General features: G+C 43.1%; 8 protein-coding genes across 8 annotated transcripts; 5 read left to right on the top strand and 3 right to left on the bottom strand.

Moving 5' to 3' along the window:
• Positions 1-215: 215 nt before the first annotated feature.
• Positions 216-3,109, bottom strand: EAE98_012416 (uncharacterized protein; the record flags this gene model as incomplete). The annotated part of the gene is made up of 4 exons (XM_038960041.1): positions 216-625; positions 676-775; positions 830-2,882; positions 3,093-3,109. 4 exons carry the CDS (start codon positions 3,107-3,109, stop codon positions 216-218), a joined length of 2,580 nt encoding a protein of 859 aa, XP_038803598.1.
• Positions 3,110-4,599: 1,490 nt separating this feature from the next.
• Positions 4,600-7,934, bottom strand: EAE98_012417 (uncharacterized protein). The gene is made up of 4 exons (XM_038960042.1): positions 7,610-7,934; positions 7,071-7,454; positions 5,927-7,024; positions 4,600-5,877 (listed from the first exon to the last, which is right to left on the bottom strand). The coding sequence occupies exons 1-4, from the start codon at positions 7,862-7,864 to the stop codon at positions 5,482-5,484; spliced, it is 2,133 nt and encodes a 710-aa protein (XP_038803599.1). The 5' UTR covers positions 7,865-7,934; the 3' UTR covers positions 4,600-5,481.
• Positions 7,935-8,129: 195 nt separating this feature from the next.
• Positions 8,130-9,374, top strand: EAE98_012418 (uncharacterized protein; the record flags this gene model as incomplete). The annotated part of the gene is made up of 1 exon (XM_038960043.1): positions 8,130-9,374. The coding sequence occupies one exon, from the start codon at positions 8,130-8,132 to the stop codon at positions 9,372-9,374; it is 1,245 nt and encodes a 414-aa protein (XP_038803600.1).
• A 149-nt stretch (positions 9,375-9,523) lies between these two features.
• EAE98_012419 (uncharacterized protein) lies at positions 9,524-10,183 on the bottom strand (the record flags this gene model as incomplete). The annotated part of the gene is made up of 2 exons (XM_038960044.1): positions 9,633-10,183; positions 9,524-9,594 (listed from the first exon to the last, which is right to left on the bottom strand). The coding sequence occupies exons 1-2, from the start codon at positions 9,880-9,882 to the stop codon at positions 9,524-9,526; spliced, it is 321 nt and encodes a 106-aa protein (XP_038803601.1). The 5' UTR covers positions 9,883-10,183.
• Positions 10,184-11,942: 1,759 nt separating this feature from the next.
• Positions 11,943-14,021, top strand: EAE98_012420 (uncharacterized protein; the record flags this gene model as incomplete). Its single annotated transcript, XM_038960045.1, has 5 exons — positions 11,943-12,284; positions 12,499-12,581; positions 12,635-12,833; positions 12,887-13,721; positions 13,789-14,021. The coding sequence occupies 5 exons, from the start codon at positions 11,943-11,945 to the stop codon at positions 14,019-14,021; spliced, it is 1,692 nt and encodes a 563-aa protein (XP_038803602.1).
• A 1,859-nt stretch (positions 14,022-15,880) lies between these two features.
• Positions 15,881-17,443, top strand: EAE98_012421 (uncharacterized protein; the record flags this gene model as incomplete). The annotated part of the gene is made up of 3 exons (XM_038960046.1): positions 15,881-16,137; positions 16,188-16,363; positions 16,422-17,443. The coding sequence occupies 3 exons, from the start codon at positions 15,881-15,883 to the stop codon at positions 17,441-17,443; spliced, it is 1,455 nt and encodes a 484-aa protein (XP_038803603.1).
• A 763-nt stretch (positions 17,444-18,206) lies between these two features.
• EAE98_012422 (uncharacterized protein) lies at positions 18,207-19,659 on the top strand. Its single transcript, XM_038960047.1, has 4 exons — positions 18,207-18,404; positions 18,540-18,686; positions 18,904-19,239; positions 19,291-19,659. The coding sequence occupies exons 1-4, from the start codon at positions 18,352-18,354 to the stop codon at positions 19,412-19,414; spliced, it is 660 nt and encodes a 219-aa protein (XP_038803604.1). The 5' UTR covers positions 18,207-18,351; the 3' UTR covers positions 19,415-19,659.
• A 4,324-nt stretch (positions 19,660-23,983) lies between these two features.
• Positions 23,984-24,811, top strand: EAE98_012423 (uncharacterized protein; the record flags this gene model as incomplete). The annotated part of the gene is made up of 1 exon (XM_038960048.1): positions 23,984-24,811. The coding sequence occupies one exon, from the start codon at positions 23,984-23,986 to the stop codon at positions 24,809-24,811; it is 828 nt and encodes a 275-aa protein (XP_038803605.1).
• Between the last annotated feature and the right edge of the window lie 710 nt (positions 24,812-25,521).

The raw sequence follows: 25,521 nt of genomic DNA on the forward strand, positions 1-25,521 counted from the left end.
AGTAAACAGAATGTGAAACTCCCAGAAACTCCGGGCATTCATGCTGTTGGTATAGTATAGGTACCACACAATATAACCCACGATGTAACCTGCGTTATGTCGCAAAATAAAATTAAATCAGCTTTAACTGCTTCCAAATACGAACTCGAAATGCCACCAATTGCTCGCTTTTCGTAAACGTTCTATCATTAACTCTCGTAAAGTTTTTTGGTTGTTTATTTGGCGTTCTTTCGGAAATGTAGGAGGTTAGCTAAGCTAGCAGTATCACACCCATGCTTCAAGAAGTCGTGCATCAGCAGTTCATCTGCAGATGCTCTGCTTCTAATATCGACACAAAGACAGACGGACAAGAAAGCCTTGAGTTCTTTGCTGAGCTTTTCAGGCTTCTTGAGACGAGGGGTGCCATTTGTGGCAATCAAGTATAGAGCTTTAAGAGGCTCCTCGTTGAGATATGGGGGTTCAGATTCAATCATCTCAATAGCCATGATACCAAGAGACCAAATATCAACCTTTGGTCCATATTCCTTTTGCTTGACAACTTCAGGAGCCATCCAGTAAGGAGTACCAACCATGGTGGCGCGCTTGGATTTAGATTCGGTGAGTTTGGCGCAGAATCCGAAATCGGCTACAATCACGTTAGTACAAAGGAATATTAATCATTTTGGATGAACTTACTGATCTTGACATTACCACGTGCATCGAGCAGAACATTGTCACTCTTGATATCACGATGGATAATGCTTTGTGCATGCAGATGCTCGAGTCCACGGCAAGTCTATCAAAAAGTTAGTACAGATACATAGAACAGATTGTCGGATTTGAAATATACCTCGAGGCAAATGGTGGAAATTTGGTCTTCAGTAATGTTCGAGTTGTTGTCAATAACGTCGGTCAAGGCACCTCCCTCCATATACTCCATAACTACCCAGAGTTCGGTATAGTTGTTTCTCAAGAAAGCATCGAGGAAATTGACAATGTTGCGATGCTTGCTATCCTTCATAACCATGATCTCGTTTACAATCAGCTCCTTTCTCGGTTGGTGAGCCAAATCCATTTGTTTAATTGCGACTTGAGCTTTGCTGCCTTGTTGACGCAACACTTCACGAGCAACAGGAGATGCTGGGTTTTCTTTGACCTTCGCAACATATACAGAGCCTGAAGCACCTTGTCCAATTTTCTTCTGCTTGGAGTAAGAAAGGTTGGGGTCATCCTTGGAAACAGCTTCCTTCAATTTAGCCATAACCTCGTTCTCGGACATGGTTGACATTCTAACATCCTTTGTGCGCTCAGAAGCGGCTGGTTTAGCGGTAAGAGCAGCTTCTGCAGCTTTGACCGCATCGTTTTGTTGGGCGCCATTAGCAGCTGGTTTTGGTGCAACATTAAGTGGCTTGACGTTGTTGACTGGGGCAGGCAACCTAGACGGTGGTTGTTGTTGCTGAGCTGGTCGCTGCTGCTGGGATGCACTTGCGGCTTGGCCATTTTGATATCGAGGATCTTGTCTCTCGGATCCATTTTGGTCTCTCATAGAAGAGGAGCTTTGCTGAGTGGTAAGTGGTGGTCTGGCTGGACCATTCGAAGTTGGCGCAGACGGAGCTTGTCTCTGGGCTGGTCTTTGAGCAGCGGTTTGTTGTCCTTGCTGTGGACGAGGGGCAGAAGGTGCCACCCTAGTCGGGTTGTAGCGGTCTTGGGATGGACTGCTCGAGTAACCACCGCCACCAATCTCCTGTTTGGCCACTGGCGTGCGAGTTTGAGGAATTGATGCGTTATAATTTTCCATATCCAGTCGGTTCTGTTCGGCGATCTCAAATTCTCGCTGTCTTTGCGCAGCCAGTTGCATCTGTCTCTGTTCCTCACGTTGATCAGGAGAAACATAGTTCGATGCCATTTGTTGCATTTGATTGCGCTGCTGACTTTGCTCTGGGGGTGTGGGTCTTCTTGGTTGTTGCTGCGGCTGCTGCTGTGGCGAGCCGTAACCATTGTTGCTTGGCTGCTGTTGGGGTTGAAGAGGCCTGGGAGGTGCGATAGAATTACCTGGCATATAACCAAGTTGCTTGTTTTGATTTGGAGCGACAGATGGTGTAGGTGTCAAACTCGAAAATTGCTGGGGATTTTGTTGACGCTTGGTGATGTCAGAGTAAAATTCCAGAACTTCAAAAACAGCCTGGGGGTTTCTCTCATAATCTTCCTTGGTAATAGCTGAAGAGTTCAACAATTTTGACCACTCTGCAGGCAATCCGACAAACTCTCCAGTATTGGGATCGAAACCGACATGGACAGAATGACTGAAATTAGTTGGGTTGCTGACACCGCCCATTCCAGGGCAACGGGCATAGATGAAGTCAATCCATTCGTACAAATCGTCATCGCTCTTCACTTTGATCTGGAGAGTCCTCCCAGTACTATCATCATCTCCTGGGTTGTTTGATGAGCCGTTCATGGTTCTCCTGATTTCGAAGATAGTTCCCGCGGCCTCAACTCTTGAAACTCCGAGAACATCCTTGAGTACAATTTGATAGGCAACTTTACCACCTTCAGTCTTATGAAAATCGAGTGCTTCCTTTCGGAGGATAAGCCACTTATTCTTCCAAGGGCTGATGAAGTTCTTGCCTTCCTTGACTGAAGCCCATCCCTCCTTGATCACTGCGACTCCTCCTTGTCCATCCATATTGGTCTGTTGTCGAGCTAAAGGAAGAGAGACGGTCGAGCCAGAGTATGTCGATGTGGCGGTTCTGGCGATTGGAGAATTGATGCTTAACTGGGAAATGTTAGGGGCAGACACATTTCCTGGAATATTCGCGGTAGTAGGAGTGTAATTTAGTCGAGGGCCAGCAGGAGGTCGAGGCGCGGGTCCCGGGTTCATGAATTGACCTGGTGTGTAAATGCTGATAAATTATTCATTAGCTTTATTCTTGTATGGATCCACAAAGGAAGTAAGTGAAGAGAATCATCCAACAGCAGCTACAAAACATATAAAAGGTCCTTGAAAGGGCAAATGAGATTTGTCCAAACCAAAACTCGGATATACATGGAGAGTTCGAATTGTTCCAACCAACTGCTCTGTGCAAATGAACAAGAAATGAGAAATTACATACCTATTTTGTGAAGCCATCTTGATGGGAAGGCAGAATTACAACTTAAAGAACAATGTATGCAAGATTCTGAAAGGGAACAAGCAGATGGAAAGCCGCGGGGTATCGTTGAAAGAGAAGACAAAAATGACTGTATTCATAAATATTAGCATTTAATTATTACTCTTTGGATGAAGAAAGTATAAAAAAGTGCAATCACATACAAAGTAAAGGCTGGGCTGGAGTGAGTAAGAACTCCACCTGATCTATTCGTTATAGACAGTTGGAGAATCGAGGTTGTTCGAGGTCGCAAACCAGGGGATCAACAAAGACCGAGTTGCCGTCGCACAACAACGTCCAGCGTTTTTCTTCTTGTAATGTTGAAAAGTGGTGAATGGAGCTTTCAGTATATTATATGGATTTAAGTGTTGCAGTATTATGTTGTCAATGTTGACAAGACAACTTTGTTATAAGAGGGAGAAATTTCCTTTTGGATGCAGTTGTTCAATGTATTGAAAGTGATTGAGATCTACTTGGGCAGGTTTTAGGAATCGAGTTTGTAGTAGCGCCTTTTGTTCAAGCGGTAACTACAGGACGCTAATGAGACCCCCATACCCTTACCCGTGCACCCTTTTAAGAGGCCGAATCCTTTCACTAAATTCACCCAAGGTCCCTTCACATTCACCAAAGAGTAGGTAGTAAGAGTAGGTAGCTGGAGGTAGGAGAGTTCACGGATGAATGCATGCATGCTCCAGAGAATTCAGATGCATTTATTAATAATTCACCAAGAGAGAGTGAGTGTATGGATAAGGAATGGTTAGTAGAATAACGTGGTGTATGAAAGAGTGATAAGTGCACTCACTGTATTTCTGTCCTGTCTAGGTACCTGTTGTAAGTGTGCTCTGTCTCAAAGATATCTAGGTAATTATCTATCTATCTTTCCATTTTATAAGTCTGGCGAATACCTACCCGGGAGTCGAAGATTGATTGGAGCTACCTACAGGGAGAGAGAGAGAGAGACGGGTAGTCACTTATTGTATGTCTTAGCATGAAATATCTTACTGAACATAGTATTGATACATACCTATCTGAAGGTAATACGAAGAAGATATTGCATCTCACGAAAGTATTACTACAAACACACACACACAAAGTCATGCCGAGAAGATGATTTCTTCCTATCAAGCCTCCCTCCTGCCTATCTTACTTCTTCCTTAGCCTATCGGGGATCAATCATTAGAAGAGTCCTAGAGGCTGACTAGGAAGAAAAGAAACGAACTTTGACTCAGGGATGAACTGAACGATCCATCAAAGTTAGGACTCAGGTCAGGACTACGAGCTACATTAGATACTCTTTAGCTGAGAGCATAGCATCATCATAGGCTATGATTCTATGATTAGCAGTACCCAACTAAGCTTGCCAAGTTTCTAACCACTAGCAGTGCATACCTAAGTATGTTATCTGGACAATTTGATATCTTGACCAAGTGAGAAGCAGGTAGAGTTAGTTGTTTATTTTAGACCACCTAGTACTGTTTCATAGATTAGTTGATTGACACAAACAAAAAGCTATTTACAAGTTGTCAAAGCCCCTAAACATGAACTTTCAAACTCTCGAAAGAATTTATAAAACAATTCAACGGCAACGGCAACGTCTCCTACAAAATTGATTGACAAAATTCCCAGTTTTTCTCTCACGCAGACGCTTTGTACATGAATTGAAATGTGCATTGGTCTCTTGAAGTAAAGCAAAGCCCCCTCTGATATTCCTCCTAAGCGCCACCCTTACCGAGCCTGCTAATCAAATGAGCATCCTTTGTTTCGAAAATTAGTGTCATAGGTACTAGGTATTACAAGTTCGTGTTTCCAAATGAACGGATCTTGTAACAGATTTAAACCCTCGCACGGTTTAGCAATTTCTTGGGCTATGTATTTCCGGTTTCGATGAAGTCAAATGTTTATGATCATCCCCAAGAGGGAACTGGTCACTTCTACGGGGTGTTTCTTTCTTACATGTGTGTTTCCCCCCTCTTTCTAAATGCACCTAACAACCATGGAATTTCTAGAAGCGAAAAAGAAGTATGATGGAAGCTCACGCATTGATCTTCCACATTTTGAATTTACTTATTACGTAGGACGAACATCTTGTTAAAACATATGGTTTCTCGTATCAATTAGAAGTCGTTCCTACGATCGGGAATATCTTTTTTGGGGGAAAAAAAAGTCCGTTAGACGTTAATGAATTGTTATTTTTATCATTTGGCGCAAGATAATATCACAAATTCATAACCTATGTGTGACATCGAATTCTCCGAACTCCTCAAGGATTAACCAGTAGGTGTTTACAGCATCTCCACATGCCTATCTGATAATATGTGATGAACATTTCGCGAATTCTAGAAATTTCTGTGTCTTAACGAGTAGGAAGATCAGCCTCTTGACCCTCGAAGATTGGCAGTTCTTTCTCTATATCTGCCCAAACCTTGGTGCCGTCAACCAACTCTTTGATAGCCGCCAGGATCTTCTCCTGGGATGCACGGACTTGCTTGGTGGAATCTCTATCTCTCAAAGTGAATGTACTATCGTTAACACTTTGGAAGTCGACAGTGATGCCCAGAGGAGTACCAAGTTCATCGTTTCGGCTATAACGCTTGCCAATGGATGCCGAAGAGTCATCAATACGGCTAGAAATACCCATGGATCGGAGTTTATATGAGATTTGCTTCAGGAAGGGCTTGAAACTCTCATGAGAAGAGAGGGGAACGAGCAGTACTTTAGTGGGAGCAACAATTGGTGGGAATGAGAGGACCTATATCTCGTTAGTCGCTACAAATGCATGAAAATGAACGATCACTTACACCACGTGCTTCATCGCCACCTTCGCTACCACGGGTCCAGTAGTTGTGCTCCATCAAGGCGTACAAAATTCTACCGATACCAAATGAAGGCTCAATTACGTTTGGAGTATATTCTCTGGTGTTTTCAACCCGGGTTCGGAGCTCAATCTTGATAAGATCAGCACCAACTTCCGCTTTACCATCAGCGATTCCATCGACCTCAATGATAATCTTTCCATCGTCTTTGAGCTCTTTTGCAAGGGATTCTAGCTTTTCTTGCGACAGAGCTTCAATAGCAGCCTCAACAGCCTTACCGTCCTTCTTGAATTTGGGGCCGAACTTCTTCTTATCAAGATCAACTTGCCACTCCTCGACGCTAATTGGAGTATCTAATCTTTGACGGACCATCAAAGCCGCACCAGTCTTCTTTGCGTGTACGCTGAGATCGTAAGCGCTTCTGTCAGCACAACCAACACACTCAACCCAACCAGAGCTGGTATGCAACTCGGCATCCCAGCAATCTGCAGCATAATGAGCCATCTCATTGGCCATGTGCTGTCTGAATCTAACTTTGGATTGATCAACACCAATCTTTGCAAGGAAGAGCTGGATTCGTGCCAAAAAGTAGCCAAGAGTCTCGTTGTCGACAGTGCCATTTTCGACGGCCTTGCCGATAGCCATTTTTTCAACATCAGTTTTACCGGCTAATTGAGTATGGCGATTCAACAAAACAAGCTCTACATCTTTGACGTCGTTGAAACGTTCATGCTTCTTGCCGCCTTCAGGATCGACAAAATGTTCAATCTCAGCCATCAAGAACTCTCGAACTCTCAATAAACCACCACGGGGAGAGATTTCATTTCTGTATGACTTGCCAATGGAAGCAGAAGCAAATGGCATTTGTTGTTGATTGTATTCGAGAAGCTTGGCGAAGTTGAGAAATTGACCTTGGGCAGTTTCTGGGCGTAAATAACCTGGCGTGTTACTGCTTGGGCCAATTGCAGTCTGGAACATAAGGTTGAAAGCTACTGGTGCGGAAGGCTCCATGCCAGTTTCTGGGTTCTTCATTTCGTACTTTTTGATCAATTGACCAAGTTCTTCTCCATTGTAATTATCAATCTAAAAAGTCAATTTTCATACTTGTAATGTCATTAAATGGACGTACCTTGGCCAAAATCTCCTCGTATTCTTGAACAACTGTATCATCGAGTTTCACAGCTTCAATTCCCTTAGTCTTCTTCTTCTTCTTCTTTTTTGATGGGTCCTCTTCTTCTTCGACAACTTTGACACCTCTAGCTTCCTTGTCACCTCTCAACCTCGACTCAAGTATGTCTTCAACAAAATGATCCGCTCGCATGATATCGCCGTTCTTGGGGTCTTTGCACATCCAATCTGCAAACTTCTCAACATGACCACTAGTTTGGAGAACTTCAGCTGGAGTCAATGCTGTGCAGTCCAGTTCCAACATATCTTCTTCCAAGACGAAATGTTTGCGCCATAAGTCAATAACGTTCGCCTGCAAGGCGCAACCGGGAGGACCATAATCATACTACGTGTGAAGTCAGTAATTGCCCAGAAAACGACTTCCTAGAATCGACTAAGTGTCTGAAGTTTTATGGTGAAGTAAAAGGGTTGTAGAAGTCGAAACATGCAGAAGGTATTGGACATGGGGAGCATTGTATGAAAGACTTGTTGCTTGCTTACAAGACCAGCGACTCCATTATAGATTTCGAAAGAGGGAGTGTAGAACATGCGCCGCCTCAACATAGAATCGAGGACTTGACGATCAAGGGGCTGACCCTTAAGGGTGGTAGTGGTCGACATTATTTTGTCCTTCTTTCGTGTTGGTGTTTGGTATTTATGGTGGGGTGTAGTAGCTGTAAAGGTTCGAAATATGAGCTGTGGGTTTAGTTTTGGTTTGACAACAATATTTCTTGTAAGGCTACAAAAAGATCGCATTCACCGAAGACTCATCCAATGATAGGTATGAGTCAAAGAAAGTCTGGGGAACTTTTCAAAGCTTTGCGATTTATCAAGGTCGTGGGGGAATTTCTTTTTGTGTGACTCGTCGCGAGGGGGACAGCCTTGTAGATCCATCCACCAATCGGGAAGAAGCGGCCGCATACCGATATCAGCTAAAATAATTTTTGGATTTCCTCTTCGGTTTTTCTAGACATCCTTTCCTCTAGGTTTTTGTTCTACCGACACTTATAGTATTCTCACAATGGGTTCCAAACGAGTGCACCCAGCCTCTTCGAAGGCAGCGTTACCTTTTAAAACTGGTAACAAATTCAAGAGACAAGATCTTCATATCAAACAAAAGAAGGCTCGCGATAACGATCGCAGAGATATACGCTTCAAACGAAAGAGAGAAGAAGATAGAGATCCCGAATTGAGAAGGCAGCGATTAGCAAAGAACATTCCACATACAATTGATAATAAGCGTGTTTGGGATGAAGTATCGGGCGATGGAAACGACCTCAATATCAGTGTAGATGTCGAGCAATTGAAGAGAAGGCGCATAGAAGAGGCGGAGGCTGCAGAGCAAGAACCATTAGATAAAGAAGTAGAGGAAAAGGACGATGATGTCGATAGTATGCTGGACTCGGATTCTGAGAAGGGATCAGACGACGAGGATGAAGAAACCGAAAGCCGACCTCGAGCAGTTAGCAATGCGCCTTCAACAACCAGCACAAATCTCGACCTTACACCATCTTCCTTATCCCTAAAATTTCCCACGCTCTTCACGGATGAACCTCCGCCAGCTCCAAAAATTCTTCTCACAACCTCCTTAAACTCTACACTCCATGCAGAAGCTCATCTGTTATGCACTCTCTTTCCAAACAGCAATTACGTTCCTCGATCGGCCCATCGCTATGGACACAAATATTCTCTACGAGAGATATGCAAATTTGCTACGAATCGCGAGTATACATCCGTTGTTATGCTTAAAGAAGACGCCAAGGTGCCCACTGGCTTGACCATCGTCCATTTACCATCTGGTCCCACATGTCATTTCTCGATCAAGAATTGGGTTGAAGGAAAGAAGTTGCCTGGTCATGGTAACCCAACAAATCACTACCCAGAACTCATTTTGAACAATTTTCGCACACCATTGGGATTGTTGACTGCGAGATTATTCTTGACGCTATTCCCACCACAACCAGAATTACAGGGTAGACAAGTAGTTACGTTGCACAATCAACGTGATTATATCTTTGTCCGAAGACATCGATATGTTTTCAGGGAGAAGCGAGAAACAGAAAAGAGCGTAGTAGGACCGGATGGAAAAATCGTGGAAGGTGTTGAGGGCATTAGAGCTGGATTGCAGGAGCTGGGACCACGATTTACGTTGAAGTTGAGAAGAGTTGATAAGGGAATTGGCAGAGCAGGCAGTGAAGGGGATGATGCTGTTCAATGGCAGTGGAAGGCTGGAATGGAGAAGCAAAGAACAAGGTTCAACCTTTAATTTGTGGTACTTTGTTATTGTACTCTCTATACATACATAATTTGATTTTTGATACCCTCATACATACAAGTGCCACCCAACATGGTGTTCCTATCCTGCAAGTCTTCAATTCCGGAATACTTCTAGTTGCTTGCCTCTTCTCCAACTTTTCACATATTCATTGTAACTCTTAGCCCATGAAGGGAGAATCCACTACTTGGGAACAATTGAAATTGCTGGCCTACTACGATTGACAGTGGTCATAACTAGTGAACTTACTCCCCTTCATCCAATTCGTCAATTTCTTCAAAGCGGCCGGATCAATATGTCTGTTAGTCTTAAAAAAGGCCGTCTCAAACGGATTCACATTGATCCCGAGATAAGGTCCTTCGATCAAAATCTCTCCCATCTTCGTCACTGTGCAAAATCTCTCATATTTCCTTCTTATTCCTGATAATTTATTCTGCTTCTTGGCTACATGTTTTCCAGAACCTTTAGGATGATGGCCATGATGACCACCCTTCTTCATCTAGGTCCTTCCTGGTCTTTTATACTACCTAATCGGTTGACAGCACTCACGATTACTTCGACGCCGTATCCCCCAGCATTGACTGACGCTGCAGCGCCTATTCCGACACTGATCGCACCACTGAAGCTACGGAAACCGTTGTTGATTCCAGATGCAAATTTTTCTGATTCGTCCAGTGCGAGTTTGATATTATTCGCAAGCTGACGCGGCAATCTGATAAGCACATCTTGGGAAGGGCAGAGTTTTGTTTTGATTTTAAGAGAATAAGCAGTCTAAATCATAGATCGGATGCGTTTGGTGTTGTTCTTGACGGAGATGATTTTGTGAATATCAATTTCGCCGTTCGAAATGAAGATGAGGTCGGCTGTATCATGGAGACCATGATTTATGGAATACTGGACATTGATTCTCGCTTCAGGTGACTGAAAGGACCTATAAGATATGCGGCTCTTCACTTTACGCAGAGGACTGGATCGTTGCTAAAGCAGTTACATTGCCTCCTACGGCGGTTGCATTTTCTGCCTGTTGGTTTGCGAGAAAGCAGTTTAATACAAGTCAAAATTTCAAGGAGCATCTCTTCAAAGAATGCTAACTATCATCCCATGAGATTGGCCACTTCCTGAGAGGAGAGCACGCTTGCAGATCTTCTCAGAATACCCATGATTTCAGTATCTTTGGCAATAATATAGTGGCATCAAATGCTACTGGAAGTGTCTGGGGTATTTAACATGCTGTGCTACAAGCTATCCAGCAATATTTTGAATCCAAAAGTTACGCAAACCGATCATCTCCAGATCGATAGAGCTCAGCAAAGCACTAGAAAAAAGTATGGAGCCAAGCTCCCCCGACTGTCATATGTGCAAGTCCTTAATGACTTGAGCGTCGAGATCCTTCGAGGCTGCACTACAACCTGTGCTTAGAATGTCGATAGCAAAATATGCTCCCGAAATCATCTAAACCGAAAAAATCCTTGTGGTGAAACAGGATTTCAACAACTGACAAAACACTATACAAAGACATCCTATCCTGTAGTTGAGGCTTTGGGAGCTTTCGTCAGATATTTTTGAGTCGGTTATGAATCCTTTATGCCTGAACTAGACTTCGCTGTGCTTCAAGTATACAATGATGGAAAGCTTAAGAGATAACTTTACCTCATTCCCTCTACTCTGCATAAATCAAAGGCCGTTATCTATCCCGTGGAATCAAATGAGACTTGGAAGAGTGGGGTGACGTTTACACAAACGATTTCCTTCCAATCTTAGAGATGATTGCCTTATCAAACCAACCTTAACATAACATCCCACTCAAGCGGCATGATGAACAAAACGACAAAATCCAAGATACCAAAGCTGAGACATGAATATTGTACACTCTTTTCAATATTCGATATCAACTCATGAAGTCATTATTTTGAACTAAAAATAGAAGTGATATATTGATAAGCTTTTAGATTGTTATTGGCATCATACAGTCTGAATTTCAATGTAAATTGATACGACTATAAGATATCAGGATGTGAGTAATTTCAACGCAAGATGATCATTCTATCTAATGATTTAGTGTAACGTTCTTTTCCTCCAGACTCCAATAATCCAATTAGAGAATACCTACTAGCCTACCTAGAGTCAACAAGGCAAATAGCTTTGCTGTTATCACACTTCGCTGATAAAGCTCGTCATTGATGGTTATCGGGATATTTCATGATAACCAGGCCGCGGGGTAGTAGCCAGTGACATTTCAATTGTCGAATGAGAGCTCAGAGTTGGTCGTCACCATTGCATATACTTGCTCTTTTGGGCCTCTAAGTGGAGAGTCTAGATACACTGCATAATCTCATATCTATATGATCACCGGCCATGATATACTTCGTGATAAGTTCGTTATACACCTTGACCACTTGAGATGTCTTAAAAACAGAGAGATCATCGCAATGGTTACCTGGCCAAACAACTAGTACCTTCTGTCGTCTGCTACGGTCAAAAGGTAAAAGTCAAACTTATTTCTACAATAGCTGCCTTTCGATATCTCCTCTGCTGCTTGTTACTGTGTCTTGTTTCACGATGGAGCACACCAATCATCAACGTGATGAACTGGACACACGCGCGGTCCCAGGGACCATTCACTTGGTAGATCTTGAAGGTGTAATGAAGGGGCAGCATGCATCTGCATCTCGACTACAAGATGTTGTCCTTGTTCCATCGCCATCCAGTGATCCAGACGATCCGCTAAACTGGTCGCCGAAACGGAAGATGCTATCGACAGCATGCATGTCCATGTATACTTTGATGGTTGGAATAGCATCTGCCGCAGTTTACAGTGTATTGGAGCCCATAAGTGAGGACACTGGCTTAACAGTCGATCAGTTGAACGCCGGTACGGGCTACATGTTTTTGTTTTTCGGGGTGAGTTACACTATCTCGTATGCTTCATTTCACAGCATAAAACAATGGAAGGTCTAGAATGGTTGGGGAGGCATGGAAGAACAATCGAAGTTTGTCTCAAAATAGAGTCTAGCCCTTTCTTCCTTTCCATCAGAATAAGGTTACTTTTTACGGGATCATAGCAACATGTTTGATATTTGAGTACCCAGTCGCTGATGTTGTACTTCGAGTCCAGTGGGGAACTTTAATCGCCCAGCCCATGGCGCTACAATACGGCAAAAGACCGGTGTATCTGTTCTCTATGCTAGCAACTCTGGGGTCAGTAAATGTATAGTTCATCATATTGCTTGTAGAAGTACTGACAGAACAAGTACCATGCTATGGGTGCCGCATGCTACAACAAACTCTGCCTGGATTGGAAGTAAGATCTTACAAGGTGCTGTTGGGGCCCCTATCGAATCACTTTGCGAAATTTCGATCACAGATATTTATTTTGCCCACGAAAGAGGTTCCTACATGGGACTGTATGCTTTCATGCTGGCTGGAAGTAACTTTTTAGCTCCAATACTTGTGAGTCGTCAAGAGGTGATAATTGTCCCTCATTTGAGCTTACGATTTTATAGGCTGGCTTTATTAATGACGGACAAGGATGGAGATGGGTAATGTATTGGTGTGCTATCTTTCTAGCCATTGGATTTGTATTCTGCTTCTTCCTTATGGAGGAGACGAATTACGATAGAGCACCCCAAGAAAAGACAACTTCCGGAGATGACACACCTGGAATGACCACACCAACAGAAGGGGTGCTCCAAGAGAAGTCTTCCGCTTCTTCAGAGCCACTCGATCCTGAGAAAGGTACTTCTACCGACGTCTCAAGAGCAGCTAATCAGAATACTGAGCTCGGAACCGTGCATTACAAGCCGAAGACATATATCCAAAAGTTGTCTCTAAAAGATAAGAAAAGAGATTTCAGGCTCTTCCGGATGATGATTCGACCTCTCATCTTCATGTCTCTACCATCGATTGCCTACGCTGGATTCTCGTATGGCAGTAATTTAATCTGGTTCAACGTCCTCAATGGGACTGCCTCTTTGATTTTGAGTGCTCCGCCTTATAACTTTTCATCTTCCATGGTCGGATTGTCTTATGTTTCTCCCTTACTTGGAGTAGCTTGTGCTTCCTTTTATTCCGGAGTCATAGGAGATAGAGTCGTATTATGGCTCGCCCGTCGCAACAAGGGGGTTCTAGAAGCAGAGCACCGCCTTTGGCTGTTCTCAGTATCCATAATTCTCATACCTGCCTCTTTGATTCTTTGGGGTGTCGGAGCAGCCCATCATATACATTGGTTTGGACTGATAGTTGCCATGTTCCTTATTGCTGGCTCAAACGGTATTGGTCTTCAATTGTCTGTTTCGTACTGTATCGACTCTTATAAAGATTTGAGTGGTGAAGCCATGGGTATGTAATCTTACCTTCTTACATCTTCCTATATGCGTTCCCCAAGTCCAAGCTAACGATTTCACAGCTACTGTAATTATCATCCGAAATACAATGAGCTTTGCAATAGGCTACGGTGTCACGCCTTGGGTTACTAACATGGGTTATCAAAATGCTTTCATTGTGGCTGCCTTTGCTGGTCTTGCTCAAGTTCTTACGTTCTTAGCGGTGGTGAAATGGGGCAAGAGTTGGAGAAATAACACGAAGGGAAGATACTACAAATACGTGGAGGAAAATGAGATCTTAGGAGTCACGCACTAGGAGAATTAGAAGTACAGGTAGGGAGGAGATTATGAACGAGATATTAGCTCTCCTCCCGCCAGTCATATTTCCACATACTTTAGAACCGACTGAGGCTTCAAGAGACAGGTGACAATGAAAGGATGTACCCATCACAACACTCGCAGTATACTGAATGTATTTTGTTTGTTTCAACCTTGGCATTGAACACCAATGTCCAGCTGCCACATCAAAACTGGACATTATCGTCCGCTCTTGCTTCCGCTCGACAGTATATATCTGTGGTCACGTAATTTGGACCGAATGCACTCTCCAACATTAATATTTAAGTTGCGCGTCTGCGAAAACACGAGATGGAAATTTACACGACGTTTGCGTCCTCGCGCGCATCAAGGAGTACAGTGTTGGATTCGGGATCTCGGATCTACAGGCATTTATATTAAGTGGTGAGACTCGTCCGAACTCAGCTCTAGCTCAGTTGCACGAGGCCTAACTGCAGAAAATTTGACGATCTCGGGAGGAAACAAGACACTAATAATAGTCATCATCGGAAAAATAATGAATCGAAAGTTGCAACGGCTGAATCCATCCGCTACCTTATCAATGCCCAGGTGCGCAAGGAGATTTGATTATGCTTAAACTGTGAAGGCTGTTGATCTGATTTGACCAAAGTGCCTTTTTCCGTTTGCTCATAAGTTACCTTTGAATACGAGCTACATGACACGCTCTGCGAAAGCTTCACAACAAACGTTCCAACTGGCGAAGGCTTTCGCGAAGAAAACATGATTATTAGGGGCCAAAGGACGTGCATAACGCCAAGTCCTCGTCATCCGGGAGGAGCCATGACTGAGATGATCTCGAGATGACTTTGTTTTTCTCGAAAGCTTAAACTGCAATTTCCACTGCAGGCCTTCTCCCATTCCACCACTTCCACCGATGGTAAGGGAGTTCCATATAACGTTAAAACAAAGAAGAAAAGCGACGTGAGAAGAAAAGCGACGTGAGAAGAAAAAGGAGGTTGTGATCAAAACATGCGTATCCAGCTATCACAAAATCATTGCATTTGCATGGCCATCATGATTGGCACCACGAAGTCGGAAAGACCCCTTCATTCGAAATTTTCCGAATTTTTAACATTCTTAGCAGCAGTAGTAAGGGATCATGCAAGAAAGTCATGTACCGTGCGCACGTTCAGCCGTCCAACGTGATTTCTAGCATGGAAGCATTCATGTTCATTAACATTTCTACGCTTTTTCTTGTTGTCGACTTGATCGGGCATGGCTCTAAGACCTCTCTTACCCCACTCACTATCCTTTCTACTCTCGGATCATTGTGACCTACATGGATATTTTCTCTAAAGAGTATAATCGGTTCTTGGACCTGCATCTATTTGTAGGAACTATACAGAAAAAGAAAACCGTCCCATGTGTCTCATTCAGTGATGGGAATCATAAGATGGCTGCTCAAATCCTCCATCCTTGTTGTGCATCTATGGTAGGCTGCACGTTGACGGTTGTAGCCATACAAATCGGATTTACTCACAGTTTCGACCCTATAAAACTATGTTACTTTTACACACTTCCCTACGTCTCTACTTCCCTGCTCATTGTCGCTGCATATCAGGTCAGCTTGCTTCTGCTTTGTGGGTTTATTAGAAAGTCTACTTCCCACTTTGCAACGCTCTTCACTTCTTCATCGGTTCTTATAACCCTCACAGTCGCTTCAATTTCTTGAGAACAGTCTTTCGTTTACCACCAGTCTCGACATAATAGCAGCTGGGTATAAAGTTTCGCGTCTATAATTTTTACTACATATAATCTTGCAACCAACTCATCTATTGGAAGCAATTGCACCTCACACTCCTTCAAGAAACGATCATCATGAAGTCTGTTTCGATCCTCGCCACTGTGGCCTTGGCTTCGCTGTCAAGTGCACATCCAGGGCCTGCCATGCCAAAGTTGATGGGCGGCAGGGAATTCCTACAAACTGTCAAGGGCCGCAATGCCATGCCAGCTCCAATCGCATCCCCCGTACATGTAAAAGAGAGATCGCCTAAGGTAGCACCAAGAGCGGACGATCAAAATACTTGCGGTCCAGGTGTTGGTAGCTGTGTAAATGCATGCTGCTCCCCAGAAGGGTAGGTACTTTTATCTCAGCCCTACAGACCTCAACTAACGGATCCACCAGATATTGCGGTACCACGAAAGAGTATTGTGCAGCTCCAGATTGTCAATATAAATACGGACCTCTTTGCGATACACTCCAAGCTCCAGCTGGTGCTTCTACAGCAAATATTCAACGCCCACACATTGGGACTGTTCCATATGGTGGAGCTGGCATTTACGATTGTCAAGTTGCTGGAGGTTTGTTTCCCTGGGCTTTTTAGGGTTTTAAAAGAGGCTAATTCATGTACTCTGATAGATATTGCCTTTACTTTCGATGATGGACCTTATCTTTACACTAATGATCTCCTGGACAAACTTGCAGCTTATGGGGCCAAGGCTACCTTTATGATTACCGGTAATAATCTTGGAAAAGGTGCAATTGATACCACTGCAGAATACACTGCTGTTATCAAACGTATGGTCGCAGAAGGTCATCAGATCGCATCCCACACCTGGGGTCACCAGAATCTGACATCCCTCGACCCAACAACGTTCAAGAATCAAATGTACTATAACGAGATGGCTTTCAGAAACATCCTCGGATATTTCCCAACATATATGAGACCTCCTTATTCCGAGTGTAACGCCACCTGCGGTGATCTCATGGCAGACTTGGGATACCATGTAACTTATTTCGATTTGGATACTGAGGGATATTTGAACGATGCTGCAACTCTCATCCAGAACTCCAAAAACATCTGGGACAAGGCCATTGCCAAGGCAGATGCCACTACAGGAAACTTCTTGGAAATCGAACACGACATCCATTATCAAACCGTCTACAATCTTACAGACTATATCCTCGCTTCCATGTACTCTCACGGATTTAAATCTGTCACCGTTGGAGAGTGTCTCGGAGATCCATCTGAGAACTGGTACAGAAGTGGCAATGCTAATGCTCCTGTCCCTACACCAAGTAAACAAATCTCCGATGACGGTTCCTGCAATGCTGATATTACATGTCTTGGCTCCACCTATGGAAACTGCTGTTCTGTCAATGGTTATTGCGGATCTACAGACGCCTATTGCGGTACCGGTTGTCAATCTGCTAGTGGAACATGCTCTGGATCATCTACGTCCTCAACTAGCGCAACCAAATCCTCAACTTCTGCAAAGCCAACCAGCACCCAAAAGGTTTCAGATGATGGAAGTTGCTCAAGCTCTACCACTTGTAACGGATCTAGCTTCGGTAATTGCTGCAGTCAATATGGATACTGTGGAAGTACTACTGATTATTGTGGTACTGGATGTCAAAAGAGCTTCGGCACTTGTACTTAGGGGGTAATCAGATGAGCATGGAATGGAAATTGGAAAAGTTTTTACTTTCACTGTAAATATAACACTATGGGGGAATTGGGGGAATTTTTATGATTACAATATAATTATTGTTTAATGGATCTTTCAGACAAAGCCAAGCAAAACACCAGAATCTACTATATATTGACCTCTCGGTACACCTGGTGAGTATGGCCTGGCTTCTAGCATCCTCTCAACATCATGAGGTTGTTTCATCGCTCCAAATCCAACTCTTGTCTGAACCGCGACCGTGAAGGTCCATTCACAATACACACCTCTTATGAATGAAAATTCCAACAGCAGAGAAGTGAGAGATGCAAGTCAAACCTTCGGAGACTAAATACACACCTCAAACCATCTAAGATCTGAAAGGACGAAATGAGTTGTACATCAAAAACACGCATCCTTTGCCAAATTCGATACAACATCAGACAATCAGTATCTGAATCGCCATTTTCGCACAGCACAATAGAACCCTTCAATTGATTTGATCAGGAAATTTTAATCTCATTAGGATTCCCTATTGTTGTTTCATAATCATCGAACTGCCAGTGATTCTCAAAATTTCAAACAATTAAAGTGACTTGGTACATCACTCTTTATTTCGCAAGTCGAAAGCAAGCCAATGGAACGCTAAGCTATAACGAGTAACGCTTTTACTAGATACACACCATTATTTACTCAAGATTATCTGAAAGAAAGGTTCGAACAAAAAATGATCCCTCCACAATATCAATAATACCTGATAAACTCATCGCAACTCAAGCCCCCTGCCTGTATCCATATATATACCTCTCATATTGTACTCATCGATCATCTTCAAACGGTCATACTTGCACCAAGAAAGACTTTCTATCCTCGCTTGTTAAGTTCTAGGTCCTATCGTGAACATGACAAGTCAAGCGGCGGATTCGCAGATTAATCATGCGGATGCTATCAATTAGTGCGTTTTATTTCCCTCCTGATATCTCCCCTCGAGACCTCCTTCAACATCCGGTTCAATGTGTGCTTTTGGGAATTGAATGACAAGACAACAAAAATCGATATGAGAAGTGACAAAGACTGACAAAACACACAGCTGGGAAAGCATAGAAGCAAGTGATGATGGAATGCTGGGCGGCTTTCCGTATATCAGTCGAGTGGATATACAGGGATCAAAGAACTTCTTAGGGAAGCTGGGGGTAAAGGGTGCGAAATTGGGGAGGGCGGTGGATTGTGGGGCGGGGTTAGTTATTCTTTGTTGTGGAAGTTTTGTGTCTCTTTCCTGGGCGTGGATTAAGTCTTCTTGTGGTGTTTTCGCCGTGTTGTCTCTTTTCATCAGCTGATCAAGGATGAGAGTTCAATAACTGAAAGTTCAGTGCTATCATACGAATTATATCATGGATTGGGGTTGTTCGTTGGTTTTAGAAGCTTGAACATATGTGAGCTAATACGACTTTCAGAATCGGTCGAATTACAAAAGCATTGCTTCTTAGTGTTGCTGACACAGTGGATATTGTGGAACCAGTAACGAAGTTCTCTTCTGCGCTTATAAACCAACCTGGAGTTGGCCAAATATACTCGGTTGGCCTCGAAGCGTGGACACCAGATGCAGAAACCAGATATGACTTGATGTGGAACCAATGGTGTCTAGGACATTTAACTGACTCTCAACTGGTGGAGTATCTTCAAAAATGTGGAAAGATGTTGAATGAAAATGGTTGGATCATAGTGAAAGAAAACATGAGCACGCATGCTGGAAATGACATGTTCGACGAGCTGGATAGCAGCGTCACTAGGTATGTGAAAACCATAAATTATTGGGATATCAAGCTTACATTAAGCGTTAGGACTGATGAGAAATTCCGTGCACTCTTTGAGAAAGCTGGCCTGAAGTTAATGAAAACAGAACTGGCGAAAGGTTTCCCGAAGGGATTGTACCCTGTCAGGATATATGCATTGAAACCGGAATGAATATCAAGCATAGCTGCCACAAAATTCTCGACATATTAAAAACACTCCGCCTACCACGCGACATAAAAGTGCCGGTTACTTGACAACTTCATATGGCTTGAAGGGGTAATGCAGGTCAAGGAGAGTATTTTGGGACAAATGATTCTATCCTAGAAGATAGATTCTGAAGAGTCCAGTGCGAGATATACTCGTCTACCACTGGAGTAATTTGCCACACTGTATAAGAATATGAAGATTATTCGTTCTCAAATGAAATGAGTCTAAGCAAAGTCGCTGAGCTATTGAGGTGAATACATTCTCAAAATGGTGACCCAGATCAACCCTATAAACCTTCGATCTCAAGTGTGAAGCTCAAAATTCTCTTACAATCCACAACTACGACCATGTTCCTTCTTGGAATGGTAGAGAATCAACTATTTGAGAAACACCTGGACGTCTCCAATCTCCTGGTTTGTCTGTTTTTAATTGCTCACACACCTTTATCATCATCAAGATATAAGATCTTACAATATGGCCCCACGATTAGTTCCGCTTTTGCAACTCAGTTTTCTTGGTACAATATTTCTTATTCTACGAGTTATCATCCTCTCAGCAAGTATTTACGTGCTCGAACTACGGACCCCAATTATCTCCACCAGGCTCTCCCTTGACGAGTGGTAGTTCTTCACCTTGAGAATTGAGCCCCAAAACCCAACTAGTACAGGGATACTTCACTCTTACGGGACAAAAGTTGGCCTTCGAAGATTTTATTTCGAAGTTAACCATTTCTATAAAGGATTTCAGTTGCTCTCGATCACTGAGCTCATTTTTCTTGCTTATTGATTTATTGTACTCTTGCAAGGACGATCGTCAGCACCACAATTTCGACGGCGGTGATCACCCTAAATTGAGAGTCTATCGCAATTTTTGTTTCTAGGCTTGGCTGTACTTCTTGTTGTTCTTTGCCACCATCTAGAATTCGAAAACTTCGTCATTCTTTGGTCTTTTTGCGCAAGTCATCTGTGATGTGAATGTTCATTCTTTTTCCTTTGCATCATTATCCAAATTCCAATCTTTCTGCTAAAGCGAGTTCAGCAGTTAAAATGGACGATATGTCGGAAATCAAAGCACAGGATCGAAAGAGTTCGAGTTTGTCTGATCGGGGAGATTTTGTGAAGAGAAGGAACTGTTGTATAGAACCGTCAATGGAGACGTTATTTGTCACGACAGTCTGCTACTGGAAACAGCGAAAATGTTACTAATTCGAATACACAGCTCCATAGAAATAGATGATGCTCATCCTTCTCAGATGACCAGATGTGATTCCTTGTGACATCTATCTTGAGCCTCTATATTCGACGCTACAATATTTGTATAAAATCATTTCTCCTTGCGGATATGCTGATAAAAATCATGTATCAATAAAACGCAAGCAGATTCATTTCCACCCAGCCAAAAATTTCCAACTAGAATCTCGGCAGGCTTTTGATTCCTACATCCATTATCCACCTCACCCACACTCACTATACCAGTTTTTTGTTCTTCACATACTATTTATCACCTCACTGGTGACCAATTCTAGCGAGCGATTATTGCGATATAGTCCCACGTTCTAGACCATCGATCCATGTATCTGAAGGCCACACATCTGGTCTGGGTACAAATATCCTTGAATCTCCATAATACAAGTTTCACAAGGCATCTATGTATTACTCTATATAAAGCTATCCCAGGGAAGAATTTTCGATGCATGGAATATTGTGATATCTAGGTATGTATTTTGTTACGTTTCTCTTGTATTTCAGGTGTTTCGGTCAGTCAGTCAGTCAGTCAGTCAGTCAGTCAGTCAGTCAGTCAGTCAGTCATTCAGTCAGTCTTCATGACCAATACCTTTAGTGGAGATTGTACAGGGTACAGCATCGGTTTCCGAGGAATTGAGATACACAGTGTGATGCATATGTGGATGATTGCTCGGCCTGGCTTCCTGTCTATGTTTGTTAAGAGCGCAGATTATGTACCAATAGAGAAGAAATCTGGAGAGTAGAGATAGGATAATTAGCTGTCGACTCGTTACTACAGTGTTGCTCCTCTATTATTTCTTTGCTTTGCGTAAGGGTTTCCAGCGATTGCAGCTACGTGCATTCGAATTTTGGACTTCCCACGTAAGACCTACAATCCACACTGCACATAAGATTCCCATATCAAAGCCAGCCTCCAGACAGCAAAAATCACTTTCAAATCATCAAAATATCATATTGTAGTCACCCGCTCGTTTCTGCATAGAAGCTCCACTTGCTATCGAAAAGCGGGAAGTGGATCTCGTGTTCAGGTATTGATTTGTAGATGTGATTCTGTGAGTCGGGGTTTCTGTAGACCAAAATTTTTGCGATGTTGGGGAGGAAGTAAATTCTGGGGATCTTTTAGAGTGTGAAGATGGAGATAGAGGGAGAGGTGAATGAGATGGCGTTGGATTTCTCGTATGAGGGGATAGTTATATGGTTCTTCTTCAAACTGTTGACTACTGGTCAAGGGAGATACAAATCAATATCGTTAATACTACACTACTCGAGCATGAATGAATATTTCGTGTAGAAATATAGTAATTCGTCAACTATATCACCCATTGGCAAACACTAGCTCGTAAAGTCGACGCATCTCGCATTCATCCCATGTAAGAATACACTTCGAATTTTCTCTCAACGTGGAAGGTGAGCTGACAAGCTACGACAAATGATTCGGCTTAGCTAGTCTTCACTTCCTTTCTCTTTGAGCCGCAGCAAGGCATCCTGAGCATGGAGCATAAAAAACTCACTCAAATATCCATCCCTATTTCCCATCTTGCATCTTAGGCATAGAGGTAGTAAAACCCCAAAGCACTAAACCATCTACGCACCCACCTTCCCCCAAGTTCAGCATCTCTCCTCCCAAACTATCTCGTAACAACAATCTCAAACCATCCAAACCCACATCCCCAAGAAAACTCTTCCTCACACCGACTATTTCCCTCTCCCAATCTCCCTTCTAAATTAAGACCAAAACCAAGAATTTTTCTCCAGAACAAAAGCTTCTAGACATTTTCCACAGCGCCAACTCCATATATATGAAGATTCTGACATGAAAAATTTCCACCACCATGTCACATCTGTGCGTACCCAGCTCTCTCTTCACTCGAGAGTTCCGGGGTCCAGAAGTGGGACATGCGAGCCGGGCCCCCGGCAGACGTTCCACTAGAACAATATGATAGGATAACTGCGTGCCCAGCTACCGACCCAGGAACAGGAACAGGAGCTAAAATCTAATTGAATGCTTTTTCGATAACCAATGGAAAGACGTTGGAAAATGGTCGCGTGAGCTTTTTTATGAAACAAATGATAGGTAAGGATTAAGGTAGAGCTAGCTATGCTAAATTGAACTCTTTCATAGCCAGCGGTTAGCCTCGCAATTTGTCGTGGTCCACACACAGTAATAGATCCACAGGGCTGAGGAAACTTTGCCCTAGTAGCCTTATGCCCAACACGATGTACAGGGATACGTTTGGTCTAGAACTTTGATAAAATTCTGCTGATTCATATTGAATATAATATTTGTGAACAGTCCACTGAGAACAGTAACTTTCTGGATATTTTGAGAGAAATGGACCACATAGACTCATTTCGCGAACAATATAACGTAAATAGACAAACATACCATATTATAGAATCCACAGATATATGCCCTGTAAACAATCACAAGCCATGATATCCCTTCCATCAGCTTCACAAAGAAGGAAATATACGCCAAACTCCCCAGTACCCATTACTCACAAGAAACAAGCATAAAAAGATAACAGCCCTCCCTCTCCACTCGGAGAATAAAACCATCGTTCCCTACAGTTTAGTATTCCGGAAGTAACGAACCACCAGCCACCCATCGTGACAACATTCCCAATCCGTATGTGTTCCAGGTATGAAAAGTGGCGAGCAAATCAGCGACCGAACTGTAGACCGCGTTTTCTCCACTGTTTGCTGGGGATTCGATTCGAGAAAACTTCTCTCAAGGTAGGAGGTAGCTGGAAAACATGATTCCACATCAATTTTTACCAGGGAAATTATTTTTGTTTCATTTCATTCACCGTTGCAAACAAAAGTTGAGGTGCTATGGCCATCTGCGAGATTTTCATCGTATAATTCTCCGGAAAGGGTGTTGCGTGAGTGGTTCACGATATTTGAGTCCCATGTTCTTGGGCAGCCTTTCTCAAAGCCTGTCGTGGCTGGGTCTGCACGTACCTTGAAACTTTATTGTATGAAGATTTTCTGATATTCCAGATTGAGATTTAAATAGCTAGATTGGTGCTGAGTATATAGAGAGGGGGAAAGTCGTCGCACTTTGTAAAAGCTCTTTTGAAGATCGTAGTATTGTACATTCGTTTGGACATTGTAGCGAACGCTCATTCATTCGTGGGAGACGAAAATACATTCATTCATATCATTTCTGAAGTCTAGAAAGCAAAGAAGGAAACGAATAATTAATTTCATGATCTAATAATCCTCAAATCACATTATCAAGAATCGAAACTTTTCAACCCTTGACCATCCACACCCAAATAATTCCATGAAATTCGAGTCTCGATCCCCCCACATCGCCGTGGCCCCTTCTACTGGCGCCCGCATCCTCTGTATCGACGACTACAACGACGGCCGCGGCGTTTTCGTGCAAGCCTACCTCGAATGTCTACGTCTCTGGCAAGCCAACTGTTCGCCAGACCGCCGCTGGATATTCAACGACGTCTCATCCGCGGGACTCTATCTCGCCACCGACTTCAGCAAAAACCATCGTTCTCTCTTCCGAACTGAGCTCCGCAGACCCAAGCAAGAAGATCGAAGCAACAATTCTCTCCACGCATTCCAACAATCCAAAGCATGTGATAGTTCCGAAAAACGCGCCATCTTAGCGCGCGTGGGAACGAGAGAGATGAGGGGAATTAATCGCGAGGATTTCGGGACCAAGGATATGATTATATGTTTTGACCATGGGGATATGGAGATCTTGGCTTCGTTGCGCGATGAAGCAGAGCGGGAAACACGCGAGTCCCAGAAAGCGAAGATTCATTATATACCGCTTGGCAAGGGATGGGAATATGATTTAGATGCTTTTGCGTGGGCAAGAAAAAATGTTCGACAGTGGGCGACTAAGTACTTGAGATTTAGAGAGCCAGCTGAGTTGATCAGGAATGGGAGTTGGAGGACGATGCAGGTGGTGATTAATGAGTATGAGTGGATAGCTTTGGTGAAAGACCACGAGAGGAGATTGAGGAAGATTGGAGAGAGAACAAAATGTGCTTTTCATTTTGGTAGAAGTGATTATGGGAAGGTGGTTAGTGTTACTGGGGGGAGAAGAGAGATTGAAGTTGCCGCAAGGATGATTTTGGAGAGCTTCTAAGCTGTCGAGTTTCTTTCTCAGCAGTGCTCCTGTTTTTCATCTTTTCTTTTACAAAAGTTTTTGCTGGGGTTTTTTTTTTGGAATAATGATACCATGACATAGATTACATCATATATAGATTTAGACTAGACTTGTACTCATACCACTGGGTACGAATCGCAAGATTCGGAAAGTGGAAGGAGATGCAGCTTGTAGATATAGTTAGATTTCCTTTGTCTTGGGATAGGGGAATCAGTACCCGACGGAAAACAAAAGTAAAATAGAATGTTGGAATTTCTCTTGTTTGACAGACTGATTACTTTTCAATCGCATTGTGAGTGACTGTTATATAGACCAGAATAAAGGAAGATGCTTTACACGACACTTCCACTTGGAGCAAAGGGCAGCGGAATGACTAGTCGTGGACGTGCAAGTGTACGTGAAATATCATTGAAACCGATGATATGTGATTCGGGGCTGCTATGGACCCTGGGAATAGAACGATTTAATTGAACAAGCCGAATTTCTATGATGTACATCCACTAGTAAGCCAACTGAAATAGCCAACCCCTAATATTACCAAACGCCAATCCCCATATACTTCCGTAGAGGCATGTTATCATCCATATTTCCCTGCCGATCATGTATGTATTCATGATGCATCCTCGCTAATATAACACATAGATCTATAATCCCGTACACCGTATCCCATGTTTTTCGCCATCTTGATT

The sequence above is a fragment of the Botrytis deweyae genome, assembly GCF_014898535.1.
Source record: "Botrytis deweyae strain B1 chromosome Unknown BDEW_066, whole genome shotgun sequence".
In the NCBI taxonomy this organism is placed as follows: domain Eukaryota; kingdom Fungi; phylum Ascomycota; class Leotiomycetes; order Helotiales; family Sclerotiniaceae; genus Botrytis; species Botrytis deweyae.

Coding starts and splice junctions, on each gene's coding strand:
- EAE98_012417 (XM_038960042.1), bottom strand. CDS start 7,864: ATGCGATCTTTTTGTAGCCTTACAAGAAATATTGTTGTCAAACCAAAA. Junction 7,455..7,609: donor ATAATGGAGTCGCTGGTCTT/GTAAGCAAGCAA, acceptor CTTCACACGTAG/TATGATTATGGTCCTCCCGG. Junction 7,025..7,070: donor ACGAGGAGATTTTGGCCAAG/GTACGTCCATTT, acceptor TTGACTTTTTAG/ATTGATAATTACAATGGAGA.
- EAE98_012422 (XM_038960047.1), top strand. CDS start 18,352: ATGACAAGTCAAGCGGCGGATTCGCAGATTAATCATGCGGATGCTATC. Junction 18,405..18,539: donor CATGCGGATGCTATCAATTA/GTGCGTTTTATT, acceptor CAAAACACACAG/CTGGGAAAGCATAGAAGCAA. Junction 18,687..18,903: donor GCGGTGGATTGTGGGGCGGG/GTTAGTTATTCT, acceptor TACGACTTTCAG/AATCGGTCGAATTACAAAAG.